The sequence below is a fragment of the Xiphophorus couchianus genome, chromosome 7 (assembly GCF_001444195.1).
Source record: "Xiphophorus couchianus chromosome 7, X_couchianus-1.0, whole genome shotgun sequence".
Lineage (NCBI taxonomy): Eukaryota > Metazoa > Chordata > Actinopteri > Cyprinodontiformes > Poeciliidae > Xiphophorus > Xiphophorus couchianus.
In genome coordinates, this window is record NC_040234.1 from 36,403,369 (window position 1) to 36,417,045 (window position 13,677).

Sequence of the window (13,677 nt, forward strand, 5' to 3'; positions counted from 1 at the left end):
TACAACAAAAAACTATTTTTATTTACATGGACCAGGATTCCGTGTCTTTAATAAAGCTTGGAAACTTTTACAAACGGACGTATTTTTCTCTCTTTATTATTACATGCCATGTTATTTTGTACAAATGTTCAAACTGTTTAACTAAAAAAATCAAGAAATTCTTACTACATGAAGCAAAATGACATGGATCCCGGAAGAGAGCCGGAAGTCCCATCACCATCTCCTTTCCGTTGTAAACGTTCACATTCCCGCCATCATCGCGCGTTGCTGCGAAGCGTCGCGTTCACTGTCAACAAGAGACCCACCGGAGAGCAGGTGAATGCCGGCGAAACTAACTTTCTGTTCCCGGAGGACAACCGACAAAACACCGAACCACATTCTGCGCATCCGAAGGCGCGTGCTCCGCCGTCTTCAGGTAAAGAACCGACGAGTTAATGTCGCCGAGACTCTGTTTCCATCACCAAGTTACAAGCAGTAATTAGCCACTCAGCTAGCGGCTGCTGCTAGCTGCTCTGCTAATGTCGGCCTCCTCCATCCATTCAGCGCCCACGGAGAATAAGACGGAGCCTGCCTCCCAGACGTTTAACTGGGCTTCGCTGTTCTTCCCGGCGCTCGTCCGGACCGGAACCTCTGTGTTCTGTTTGGTTAGACTAATTCAAGTCGTCGCCATTAAACGCAGCGGCAGAGTTGTGTTAGCTGAAGCGAACCGCAGGCTAAACTAATGATGGGCAAACAGAAAACAGGAGGAATTTCCTCATCTTTTTTGATTGGGTCTCCTCTGAGGAGAATATGTTTGGGTTGTAACCTCTTGGATTGGTTCCGGTCGACATGGACTTTGTTGTCATTGAATAAAGCAGAGAGCTCCTGCTAGAACCTTAATTTAACGCTGGGTTATTGGACCTACCGCGTTATCCCTGACTGCAAAGGAAGTTAAATGCTGTTATCCATATCTGTTGTTGCATCAAAGCGTAAGAAGCCTCTGACTGCAGAGTATATATTTATAACAGCCTCCAGACTGGCATGGCATGCTAACATCCAGGCATTAGAAACGATATTCTTTGATTTTTACCATGTTGCCAAGTCTGACTGCTGGTCATAAATAACTTCATGCTGACACAAACCTTCCTCTGCTTCTAGGAACCTTCTGGCGGTGCGGCGTTGGGACAATAAGCCATGGCAGCCTTCGTGCCCAAACTCTCCAGTGGTGGTACAGTAAAGATCCGATTCACCAGCATGGACCTGGGCACCACCAAGTGGAAAGAGGGAACGTTTGAGATCCTGGAGAAAGACAACAAAGTCAGCCTGAGCTTGAGATACAGCAGCGGTGGAGCAACCAGGACCTTCCAGGTAGACTGCTGGGTTTATTTACATTTATTCTTTTAAATCATTTATTCATATATTTTACATTTGTTTTTATTATATTTAGTTATGTTTTTACTATTCATTTTTTTCTTTTATATTTTTTCCTTATTAGATTTGTTTATTTGCTTTATTTTCATTATTTTTTTATTTATTCAAATTTTTTGTTTTTTCATTCGCTTATTTCTGTTTTTAATTTATTTTTAGATATTTTTATACTTTTTACTTTAGTTACTTTTATATAATTTTAAATGTATTATTGTATTTATGTTTTTCTATTTGTTTTGATCTATTTTCATTAATTTTTACATGTTTTTTATTTATTTCTTTGCTCATGGTGAAGTGATGCAGAGAGTGGAAACGGAGGATGAATTTGACTGAAGTGAATTTATTTTGCTGCCTGCAGCTGAATCAGAACGTGAAGAGTTTTACCCAGAACCTGAACCGGATCATGCTGACCCTGAAGGACAACAGCGTCATCACCCTGGATAAAATGCCCGCCCAGCTGGTTCAGAGGACCAAGGAGTACCTGGAGAAGCTGAAGCAAGGAAAACCGGGTAATTACTGCGCCGCTCATCCAGTCAGATCTGGAAAAACTTCAATCAAAATGTTTTAAATAATTGAACTCAGAATGATGGCAGGAAATCATTAAGTTACAGATTTGTTCTTTTTGTTGTGCTTCAGCCTCTGCGGGTGTCGCGTTCAGATTTAACCTTCTGACCCACATGCAGAATCAGAGTTAAAATAAGGAATTGGTTTTATTTTCAAAGAAATAAACTGACAGATCCTGATCCTTCAGGAGGATGGAAAGGGTCACGAGGTCAGTGGCGTCTGGAATGAAAGTGGAGTTAAAGGTGGCCAGAAACGATTGATCAGGGATGAAATAAGAGAGAGAGAAAGAGAGAGAGAAAGAGCGCTTACTTTAGAATGATTCAGAATGAGTCGAGGAGGGAAAGATGGCCATGTGGAGAATGGTTGATGGTGAATCCTCAGATTAGTGCGAGGTGGATGGTTAGACAGAGAACCAGGGGTCTGATGGAGATGGGTGGAGAAATGATGAACGGCTGAACAGGCATGCAGGTAACTTGCAGGTGAATCCACAGGAGGGGAAACAGCAGAACTGATCCTTCTTGGAAATCCAATGAGACAACCTAGAGGCAGCAAACACAAGGACTAAACAACTTCTAGCAAATGCACAGGAGATAGTGAACAGCTTGTGACAGGTAACCACAAGAGGAGGCCAGAGAGACGACCAGTAAACGTTGATCATCCAGGACTGAGTGGAGGATCTGCTGCTCTTTTAATCCAGCACTATGATGAGCTCCACCTGTGTAGGCTGCCCAGGTTCTCCACCAAGATCCTCGCTGGAAAAGATGCATTACTCGCACTCTCTTTCTCACACACACACAGGAACCCTGACAAGGGGAGCCTTGAATTTAAACACTTTGAGCTCTAACTCCCCCTACTGGTTGGTTTTATTATCGATCTTAAAATAAACATCATTTTAATGTCAAAATTAAGTAAACATTCAAAATGTACATATATCACAAACAACATACTGTGTATATAATCTAGGTATGTTGCAAATTAGCAACATTAGGCATAATTTGTAATAGTCCAGTTTTTTTTTGGGGGGGGGGGGGGTATGCTAATGCAAATTAGGTTTTAAAAAGTAACAGAAAAAGTTTGTGTAAAATCTATTACATCATCACAGGAAATCCAGGTGACTTTACATCAGTTGTATAAAAGGTTAAACTGTGTTTACAGGGTTGGGGGCATCAACATGTTAACTTAGTTTTAATGAAATTCCAGTGAAGGTTCGCAACTGTTTGTATCCATTATTTCTTTATACATGTAACATCTACGGAGCCCCAAATGGGACATGGGGAAAAATGTTTCTTTTGTGTTCCCTCACAATAAGTTCACTGTCATATTTGTTGGTCTATTTTGTATACAGTCATGAATGTCAATTTAACATTTCAAATATAAACACATTTAAAGAGCCTCAGTGGAAACGTGTTTATTATTATTAACTATTTGATGCAAAAAACTGATTGAAAATCAATTTATTCCCTGCATGTTTATGTCTGTTTGTGTAAGGCTGAGATGGAAACGGCCCTTTAACCACTCAGAGCAACAAAACAGAGACGCAATCAAACTGTCAGATGACTGATTACCTGTGATAATAACTCAGAAATAGTCCACAGAGTTTTAATGTATTTTTCTTTTATTTTCCTATTTATATAAAGTTTCTGTTTATATTGTAGGTTTGTGGTTCAATTCTATCCTAAAGAAAAATACACAAAACTTCAGATATTTCACAGTGAGATATTAAGATACATGGAAAAACCTAAAGCCTCAGATTATAGCAGACAATACGATGGCCACCGTAAGAAAGGATTCAATTATGGCGCATGAACTGATCAGGACATTACTACGAGAGAACGCCATGACCCTCAGGAAACTCAGTAAACATGGAATTTACCACTTAAACGTTTCGCAAAAAATATGGCTTCATTTTAAAAATGTGAAATTACAGAATTAATTTGACAGAACAAACGAATGAATAACTTCAATGTCCAGAACTTAGATGGTCAGTTTGGGGTCTTCTCAATAAGTTTCAAATAATAAGGTGTTGAACTTGGAACTTAAAAATGATAAACTTTTGGTTTGATATAAATGAGAACTTGGAGTTTCAGACAGTATGAAAGTTAAGACTCGCCTCTGCTGCAAGTCATAAGGTTCTGAAACATTCAGCTGAATTTTGATCACAAAGTTAATGCAGTTCTTGGATTGTTTACAGCTAAAAATGTTTGTTTTTAGTTGTAAACAATGTTTACGATGCCTGCAGGTGCAGTTTCTACCAGCAGGTGGCAGAGTTTCTCCATTTATTAGTGTTCAACCAGTTTTAAGCTGCTGGAGATAATTATAACTTTTTCTAAACAAATAATTTATTAAGATGTTTTAATAAAAATTTTAAAATGAAGTTAAATAAACTTGTTTTATTAAGAGTAAAATCCAGCAAGTTGAGAAGGCAGAAAGATAAATAAATGATGGAAATATCTGTTTTTAATGCTCTGTAATGTGAGCGGCTGTGCTTCCTGTCGTCCCTCAGTCTTGAAATCGTCCCATGGAAGTGCCAACTTCGGCGTGCTCGGCAACCGACCCATGAAGAACGAGAACAGCCCGTCTGGGGACAGACAGGTGAGCATCGGTGTTTACCTGAGCGCTGAGCTCAGTCAGAGAGACGAAGGCTGAACGTTTGACTCAAACACTCAGACGACGCCGAGGCGGCAGAGCGCCGACGGCCGGGACGACTCCACTCCGCGGAAACCTCTGAGCAGCCCAAGCAGAGCGGCCTCCACGCCGACACGCAGCGGACTCTCTGAAAACAGGTGGGGGAGGGGCGCCAGCGTCCCTTTGTAAACCCGGCCATGTTCAGGTCAGTTTGGTGCAGCTTGTTGTTGCTGCTTGTTTCAGGGGGGAGAAGAGGAAGAGGCTGCTGAACTCTGAAAGCGACCTGACGGAGGATTACCCCAAGGAGAACGACTCCTCCAGGTGAGAGCTGCGGCGATGTGTCGGCTGCTGCGGCGATGTGTCGGCTGCTGCGGCGATGTGTCGGCTGCTGCGGCGATGTGTCGGCTGCTGCGGCGATGTGTCGGCTGCTGCGGCGGCGCCGCAGACGCATCGACACGTTGATGTTTTACCAACAGAAGGCAAACAAAAACACTTTATCACTTGTGATTTCAGCAACAACAAGGCCACTTCGGACCCGTCCAGGAAGTTTCTGCTGAGCTGCAAAGAAAAACTGAAGCAGACTGAGGAGAACCGGAGCTCAGGTAGACTCCGCCCCCAACGCCTCACCTGCTGTATAAACCGCAGCGCTGTGAGGACCGTGAGTCACGTTAATGATGACGCCCCAAATGTGTTTCAGCCGGTCTGCAGCTCATGATTATTATTCTGAATATGAATTGAATAAAAAGGCTGGCTTGTTCTACAGATGTTTCATGTAACCTCCTCAGGTTACGTCATGCAATATTAAAGATGCATAAAAGATTAATCAACTTTTTCTTTTCCAAATAAGCGAGTAACAACAAATCTTTTGACTTTCTTTCAAAAAAACCTTTTTCTTTTTTTAAACGGATATTAATAAATCTCGCAATGTTTTTTCAAACAAGCAACAAATCCTCTGACATTTTTAAACCAACTGCTGCTTTAGAAGTTCCCGTCTTCAGTTGTGTTTCTCCTCTTGCTTCCTGTTTACCTCCATCTCTCCTCCTCCTCTCCTCCGTCTGCAGCCCCGCTGGGCTCCGCTCCTCTTCAGCCGACGTCGTTCTACGGCAGCCGATCTGGAACCAAAGACTACGCTCAGAGCCACTCGTTCCTGGACAGGTGAGTTGCTCTCAGGTGAGACGATTCGGCTAGCTGCTAGCGGAGAGCGTGACGTTTATGGACGGTCCTCAGGGCCTCCGGCGCCGCTCAGACCTCCACCACCAAGAGAAGCCTGATGCTGCCCAACCACTCCACTCCCTTTAAGAAAGTCCGTCCGTCTCTGGATTACGGCTGGAACAAGCAGAGACCGTCCAGCCTGGCGCAGCCGCAGCTGCCCCTGCAGGGGTAAGGCACCCTGCCGTCCTGGAGCAAACCGAAGCACAAGCCTGACCCAACGTCAAAATAACTGTGATTTTCTGCAGGTTCTCCAACCTGGGCAACACCTGCTACATGAACGCCATCCTGCAGTCGCTGTTCAGCCTCCCTTCGTTCTCCAACGACATGCTGAAGCAGAGCATCACCTGGAAGAAGGTTCCTGTCAACGCCTTGCTCAGGTGAGGCCTAACGCCGCCCACTGGCTGCTTCACTGAAGCTTTGACCTGATCTCTTGACCCCGCGTGTCCGTCTGCAGGCGCTTCGCCCACCTGATGGTGAAGAAGGATGTGGCCTGTCCAGAAACCAAGAAGGACCTGCTGAGGAAGGTGAAGAACGCCATCTCCTCCACGGCCGAACGCTTCTCTGGAAACGTGCAGAATGTAAGACTTCCTGCTTCCTTTCTGTGGCGTTAACACGTTCCTGCAGAGACTTTAACTAGACCCACACCGAGAAGTCAGCTGAACCAACTGGAAATTAAAATATCCAAAGGTCTTCTAATGGAGGTCAGGCTCACCGGCCCATCAGTCCCGACTCTTTTTAAACCATTTTATCTGATTTTTAGAAAGTTTTTAAAGAAATCTTGAACATGAACGTCCAGAAACGACGACTCGCCGGAAACAAAGCAAAACAAGTTCTAGAAGCGTTGATTCGTTTTCCTAATGCGAGCAAATTTTAAAGTTCAAGTTGCAGAGATTAAGAGGCGGAGCTTCATCAGTTGCCATGGTAACAGAAGTGAACCAGCTTCATGTTGGTTAAAAAAGAAAATCTCAAACTGAACCTGAAGTTGCCCCTAAACCACTAATCCTGCTTCAGTTCAGTTCAGAAATACTTGATTAAATGTGTAGTTGTTGTTGTTGATGCTGTGGAGTGGAAGGATCTCCAGTAGCAGCCAGTGTTGCAGCGAATCTGAAGAATCCTCTGACTAAAGATTGTTGCTGTATGTCTCATGACTGTCATGACATCCTAACAGAGTAATATCCATGCAGCAGAGGCGAAACTCCACAGTAACATGTTCTGCATGACATCAGCTGTTAGCTAGCTCTGCTAATCCACCTCATTTGCTTTTGCTGCTTCTCTTTAAAGGCTCGTTTTAGTCCAACTCCAGTGTGTTTGCTTAGAAAGTCTGGTTTGTTTGGGGAGGCGTGAACTCTGGATTCAGTCTGGGTGAACGGACTAGTGCAGGGCATTCTGGGTAAATCCAACCAAAACTAACGTGCTAGCCTAGCGCTAGCAGGAGAAATGGCTCCTGGTCTTTAGCCAAAGACTAAAGAGAAATCCTCCAACTGCTAAAATCAATGTTTTTGTTGGTGAAGAAGGAAGTTGCTCTCAGTGTCTTCAGAGGTTTTTGTGTCGTTTCCTTCAGTGGTTGTTGGTGCAGCGCCCCGACAGGCCAGGAGGGGAACAGGTTGGTTTGACTCAGAGCAGAGAGATAATCAAACCGAGTTTAATGGACTGTCAGCTAGTTCAGGGATAATTCGAGGGTTTGGAAATGTTAATCATCTGCTCCCAGTTTTAAAACCAATACCTCGTTGATGTATTGGTCATACATACATCAATAATTGTCCAAACGATTCAACCAGAAAATGAGCAAACCGTGACCTGAACCTGTCCTGTTGGTCAGGACGCTCACGAGTTCCTGAGTCAGTGTTTGGATCAGCTGAAGGACGATGTAGAGAAGATGAACAAAAGCCTGGCGAGCGACACGGCTGCTTCCTCTTCCTCCTCGGTGACGTGTGACAGCCCTCCGGAGGCGGCGGCGACGCCCGGCGACGAGGCCGACACCTCCCGCATCTACACCTGCCCCGTGGCCGTCAACATGGAGTTCGAGGTGCAGCACACCATCACCTGCAAATGGTGAGACCGCTTCCTCCTCTTGCTCCTCTTCCTCCTCTTGCTCCTGGTTTCTGCGTTAGCCAGCCGGTTCTGAGGCTGTGATGCTTGTCGTTGGTGTTGCAGCTGTGGTGAGGTGGTGAACAAACGTGAACAGTTCAACGATCTGTCCATCGACCTGCCGCGCAGGAAGAAAACGCTGCCGCTGCGCTCCATCCAGGACTCCCTGGACCTCTTCTTCAGGGTCAGTCCTCCTCCTCTTCCTCATCTCTCTAGCTAAAGATGCTAGCTATCATGTTAGCTTTGACCCAACCTAACGCCTGCTGGGTGCTCTGTTTGTTTCCAGATGGAGGAGATTGAATATTCGTGTGAAAAGTGCAGCGGGAAATCTGCAACCGTTACTCACAAGTTCAGCAAACTGCCCAGGTACCACAGAGTCCAGAACTCAGAGTCCTTCTATCAGTCTGTAGCTTCTCATATTGAGGTCAAAGTTCAGATCTACCATAACTGACTGATACCTGCTGGCCTCAGGTTTGCAACCAGTTTGTGACTGAGAAACCAGTAACCTCCTCCCAGATGATGACATGAACTTGTTAGTTCCTCTGTCCATTTAGTAGCTGATTTATTGTGAAAATCTGGTAGAAATGATTCACTAATCAGTCATGTTTACATAGAAACAACCAGGCTTTGTTTGTGAGACTTGCGGTCAGGTGGGTCGGTTGTGGGCGGAGCTTGGTAAGGTCCATTGTCAGCACTACAAAAACTAGATAACAAGGCTCAATGTGTAACTTTTAACAGGTCAGTAAAAAGATCATCAGTGGATGTTTAAATAGCTAATCAATCAGCACTGTGTTCAGACGATCACTTATTGATCACAAAACAAACATCAAGCCTGAAAACATAAAACTAACAGACTGAATGTTCTGATCTTTCTGGGAAAGGTTTGCATGTTTTTGGTGTTTGATACATTGAGACGTAATTTCTTCTGTCAGCTTGTGGAGCTGTTAGTCGGTTGCCACGGTAACGGGTGTATAGTAATGTGGTAATGGCGGCTGCTAGATGTAGCGACTAGGACGCTAGCCGCAGCGGCTAATGACGCTAGCTGCAGCGGGTAACGTCACGGTCCTGTCCAGTGGTATCTATCACTGTCTGACCCGACCCAGTGAAGGAGCTGAACAGAACCAGCTGACCCGTCTCTTCCTCTCAGAGTCCTCATCCTCCACCTGAAGAGGTACAGCTTCAACGCCCAGCTGTCCCTGAACAGCAAGCTGGGCCAGCAGGTTCTGATCCCGCGGTACCTGACGCTGCTGTCCCACTGCATCGACGGCACCCGGCCCCCCGTCAGCCTGAACTGGACCCCCCAACCCGCCATGTACGGCCCGCTGCACGCCGCTTCACCTCCACTTCCTGTTTCACCAGCTGATGATGTTTCTGCTCCGTTCATAAAGGTCCAGAACCCTGAAAGCGTCGCAGGCGATCAGCTCCTCCACGACTCCTCAGAGGTGAGTTTCACCAGAACCCGAACCAGAACCAGAGGTCCAGGGTGTACTAACTTATGTCAGGATTTCAAAGCGTTAAAACCGATTTAATGATTCATCAAGCCAATAAAACAAAGTGGGCCTACAGAGCAGAACCTCCAGGTTCTTGGTCTGCTGATGAAGGTTCTGTTTCTTTTCAGAATCTGGTATCTTGATTTTTACTTTCCCCTCTGAGCACCAGCCCGGTTCTGGTTCTCCTCAGCCCAGATAAGATGACTGAAGTCCAGTTGGAGCGGACTTAGATATTCTGACTCAGCCTCAGTCTTGAATTGATTCTGCAGTTATCCTTTTTGCTTTTGCACTTTTTGTCCTTCCACTCAACTTTCTACTACTATACTAGAACAATTTCTGAATATTCTAGTTTTCTGATGCACTGGATTTTAAGTTTCTATTCTCTGTAAGCCACAATCACTAAAATTATATCAAATAAGTGTTTGGAACGTGAGATCGACTTCTGCTGTAACAGGAAGTGATGAGTTTTAAAGGTTTCTGTGATTTCTGTGAAGACGGGTTGGAGGGAAATCCTCCAGCTGCAGCTCCGCCCTGCTGGACTCGGACTACGAAGACGAACCCACCAGGAAGGTGAACATGAGCCGCAGGCGGCGCCTCAGCATCTGCCTGCCTGAAGAGGACGACCGTCCAGAGGAGGTCGGGTCCAGCTCGGTGCCTCAGCGCTGCTCGTCTTGCTCTCTTCTTCTGGTCGTGTCGTTTTTGAAGTTTGATGTGTTTTCAGAAGCCGGCGGCGGCGGCGATGGATTCGACAGAATTCAGCGGCATAAACGACGACGAGATGTTAGCCGCCGTGCTGGAGATGAGCCGACAGGAAGCCGGGCTTCCTGCAGCGGCGCCGCTGGAGGACGAACCGACCAGCAGCCCTGACACCGGGTTCGGAGACTCAGACGTTCACGACCTGGCTTATCACACGGAGCTGCTGGAAACGGACAGCAAGCAGCCTGCAGGTGGCGCTAGCTTTAATGCAGCAGGTTCTGCTTTAAAGGGGCAGTACCATGTAAAATCCACTTTTTTGATCTTTCCGTTATGTTCTGTTATTCTCTTATAAAACACAAACCTGGAGGGTTGCTTTGATTCTTTAATGTATGTTTGAGAAATTTTTTAATCTCCATGGCAACCGTTCAACTAGGCAAAACGCCTGGATGGACCTAGCCCCGCCTACGAGGCTCAGCTCCTCCCCCACTCAGCTCCTTCAGACTAGCCAGCAGCAATTAGCAACCAGCTGGTGGAGACGCAGAATTTGTTTTAAGTCGTGTTTGATATGAACAGTAATTTATAGCAACTCATTTTAACATTGTTAGTTGATTTTGCTTTGAAATGGCAACTTGTGCCTGGAAAACATCAAACTGCCCCTTTAAAGAGCCACGTCAGTCTAATGACGTCATTCAGTGAGAAACCAGTAAGAAATAAAAGTCGTTTTCGGCCCAGAACAGCAGAACTTCACACCGACATGTCTGGGTTTGTCTCTGCATGTTCTGGTGCTGTTCAGACGTTCTGGACTCCCTGGATCTGACCATGGATGAGAACAAGGAGAACCAGACCCCGGAGGGCCTGCAGCAGCTGGGCGAGCTGGACTGGGTCCAGCAGTACAACCTGGACCAGGAGCGGGAGGAGCAGGAGCTGCAGCAGGCGCTGGCCCAGAGCCTGCAGGAACACGTAAGACCAGAACCAGCTGGACCCCAGCAACACAAAACAAAGCAAAACTTTTCCTTTGTGCCGCTGTCAATAAATAACTATGAATAAATATGAACAAAGACAGGTACAGAGGTATTTTAAAGCAGAAGCAGCACAAACTAAACAAATTGCTGCAAAACAGCCTAGTTGATTGACGCTAGTTTTGTTAGACTTGAAGAATGTGGGGGGGTCAGCTTCACTCAGGTGACCCTCCAGGTGCCGGTTCTGACCCGTTCTGAACCCGGCCGTTCTCCTGCAGGAAGCCCAGGAGATGAGGGAAGACGACGACCTGAAGAGAGCCACTGAGCTCAGCCTCCAAGGTAGGCAGAGCTTCTCCCCGCCTGTCTGCGCTGCGCTCAGAGGGAACTGGAGCGTTTCTGTCGCCCCCACAGAGTTCAACAACTCGCTGCCGGAGCTGCTGTGTTCGGACGACGACTCCGGGAACGAGGACGTCCTGGACATGGAGTACACCGAGGCCGAGGCCGAGACCCTGAAGAGGAACGCCGAGGTAACGGGTGTCCGGCCGTCCCCGGAAATCTGCCTGAAATCTGAAATTCTGAGCGTTTGGTCTCCGATCCGCAGGCCGGAGACCTGGCCAACTCCTACAGACTCATCAGCGTCGTCAGCCACATCGGGAGCAGCTCTTCCTCTGGTGCGCTCCTCTTCCTCCTCCTCCCTGTTCTCACCGCTGTTCCTCTATTAAAGCCGGGTTCTGTTCTCATCCCAGGACATTACATCAGCGACGTCTACGACATGAAGAAACAGTCGTGGCTGACCTACAACGACCTTGACGTGTCGCGCACGCAGGAGGCGGCCGTCCAGCGGGACCGCGACCGCAGCGGATACATCTTCTTCTACATGCACAAGTGGGTCATTCAGTCCGTCGCCCCTCAGGTCTGTCGGGTCGGTGAAGAGCGAGTCAGTGGGAGACCGTTTTTAAGAAGCTGTAATCCGCTTACCATATTAAAAAGAATTTTTTTTTATTTTTGGGATGTGATGATGAGAAAGTTTGTTTTAATTAGACAGGATTTATTTCCAACCCCTGGCAGTTAAATGCTTCCAGATTAAAGGGTAGTTTCCTAAAATCAACTCTCTTTTTAGCCTTAGAAGTTTATTCCCTCATATAAAACATACATGGAGTTGCCTTGACACTTTCATGCATTTGAGAAATCCTTTCATCTCCATGGCAACCATTCAACTGTGCAAAACGCCTGAGTGGACCTAGCCCCGCCCTCAAGACGCAGCTCCGCCTTAGAGAGACTGAGGCCTGATTTCAGGCCTAAATTATTAAATAACTTTTATTTCAAGTCATATTTGATATTTAAAGCATTGTTATAACATCTGAAGGTCACAGTGATGGTGTAAAATATCACTATGTGGCTGGAAACACGCCGGCCCTTTAAGGAAATACAGTTTTCACAAAAAGTTTAGTTATCTTTAAATTCACTAAACTTAACTACTCAAACTGTGAGAAGTTCGGACCGGTTTATTTGAAGGCAACGGGTCGAGAAACTGAAAACGGTCCAAAACCTTCAGAACCCTGGAGAACTGCTGGACCAGAACCGGGAGGCTCAGTCACTGACCCAGAACCTCCAGCTGTTCCTCAGCTGCTTGTCAGCCGGGCTGATCAGAGGCCGTCCGTCTGTCTGTCTGTGTTTCAGGGATGTTTTCGAGCAGCTGTCAGAGATGGAGCGGTCCGGATCCAGCGGCGCCTCTGAAGCAGGAAGAAACGTCCTGCAGCCGCTCTGAGCTCTGCAGGTCCTGCTGCTTCCTGCTAGGTGGCGCTGTCCTCCTCCGTTGGTTCCTCTACTCAGACGGGGAAGCGTTACGACTGGAACGTTCAGCGGATTGAACTTTGCCTCCATGTCTGAGGCCATTTTGTTTTTTTCTTCTGTTTTTTGTTGTTTTTTTTGTCCGGGTTTCAGCAGACGCTGCTGGTTCTGGTTCTATGTTTGCAGATCCTTTAGTTCTCTACTAAATAAAGAAATTCTATGTTGGAGTAAATCTGTGGCAGAGCTAGAGGCTTGCTGTGTTTAGCGGGTCCGTTTGGTGCAATACGTAGGTTCTGGCTCGGTTCTGGTCGGATGCTTTCCGTTGCTTTTGTGCTGCTTTGTGTTCGGTTCTGTCTGTTAGTTACTGAGCTTCTGAGTTGGACTCGGCATTATTGGGTTTTGAACTTGTGCCTCCTAAGAGAACTTTTCTAAATGTGTTTATGAGTTTTATTTTGACAGCTTTGTTTGGTTCTGGATGTTTGGACCTTTGTTTGTATAAACCTAGCAGATGGTTCTGGTGTTTGCAGCGTAGCGGCCCAGAAGAAACTGTTCCCGTTTCTTCAGTATTTATCGACCCGATCTAGAGGAGAATCCTTGCTTATAGTTTTTAATCCACTGTAAAATGAAACGGTCATAATTTACCCGATCAGATGATTTCTTTTTAATATTGTCAGTTTGGGCAGAGATGAAGTCCAGCCGGACTTCCTGCCGTCTGAGTGAAACCCTGCGGCGTCGAGAGGCTGAGATGTATTTATGCAGTGAGAGTGAGAAGCTTTTTCTACCCTTCATACTCGACTGATTCTTCCTGAAAGCAGATTTTAATAAAATTATAGTCAAAACACAAA

The 13,677-nt window shown here is 46.1% G+C and overlaps 1 protein-coding gene across 1 annotated transcript; it reads left to right on the forward strand.

The window, feature by feature from the left end:
- Nucleotides 1–225: 225 nt before the first annotated feature.
- On the forward strand, nt 226–13,677 carry usp37 (ubiquitin specific peptidase 37). Its single transcript, XM_028022451.1, has 24 exons — nt 226–415; nt 1,138–1,347; nt 1,766–1,916; nt 4,475–4,563; nt 4,639–4,754; nt 4,840–4,917; nt 5,110–5,198; nt 5,658–5,751; nt 5,824–5,976; nt 6,054–6,185; nt 6,263–6,386; nt 7,628–7,860; nt 7,963–8,080; nt 8,183–8,262; nt 9,044–9,208; nt 9,285–9,338; nt 9,881–10,022; nt 10,108–10,333; nt 10,876–11,042; nt 11,320–11,380; nt 11,453–11,568; nt 11,643–11,712; nt 11,788–11,926; nt 12,722–13,677. Exons 2-24 carry the CDS (start codon nt 1,174–1,176, stop codon nt 12,807–12,809), a joined length of 2,859 nt encoding a protein of 952 aa, XP_027878252.1. The 5' UTR covers nt 226–415; nt 1,138–1,173; the 3' UTR covers nt 12,810–13,677.

What these genes read in the sequence shown, in the direction of transcription:
- usp37 (XM_028022451.1), top strand. Translation starts at nt 1,174, where the DNA reads ATGGCAGCCTTCGTGCCCAAACTCTCCAGTGGTGGTACAGTAAAGATC. An exon ending in GCCCGTCTGGGGACAGACAG is followed by an intron (nt 4,564 to 4,638) that starts GTGAGCATCGGT and finishes TCAAACACTCAG; the next exon opens with ACGACGCCGAGGCGGCAGAG. An exon ending in CCCTGAAGAGGAACGCCGAG is followed by an intron (nt 11,569 to 11,642) that starts GTAACGGGTGTC and finishes TCCGATCCGCAG; the next exon opens with GCCGGAGACCTGGCCAACTC.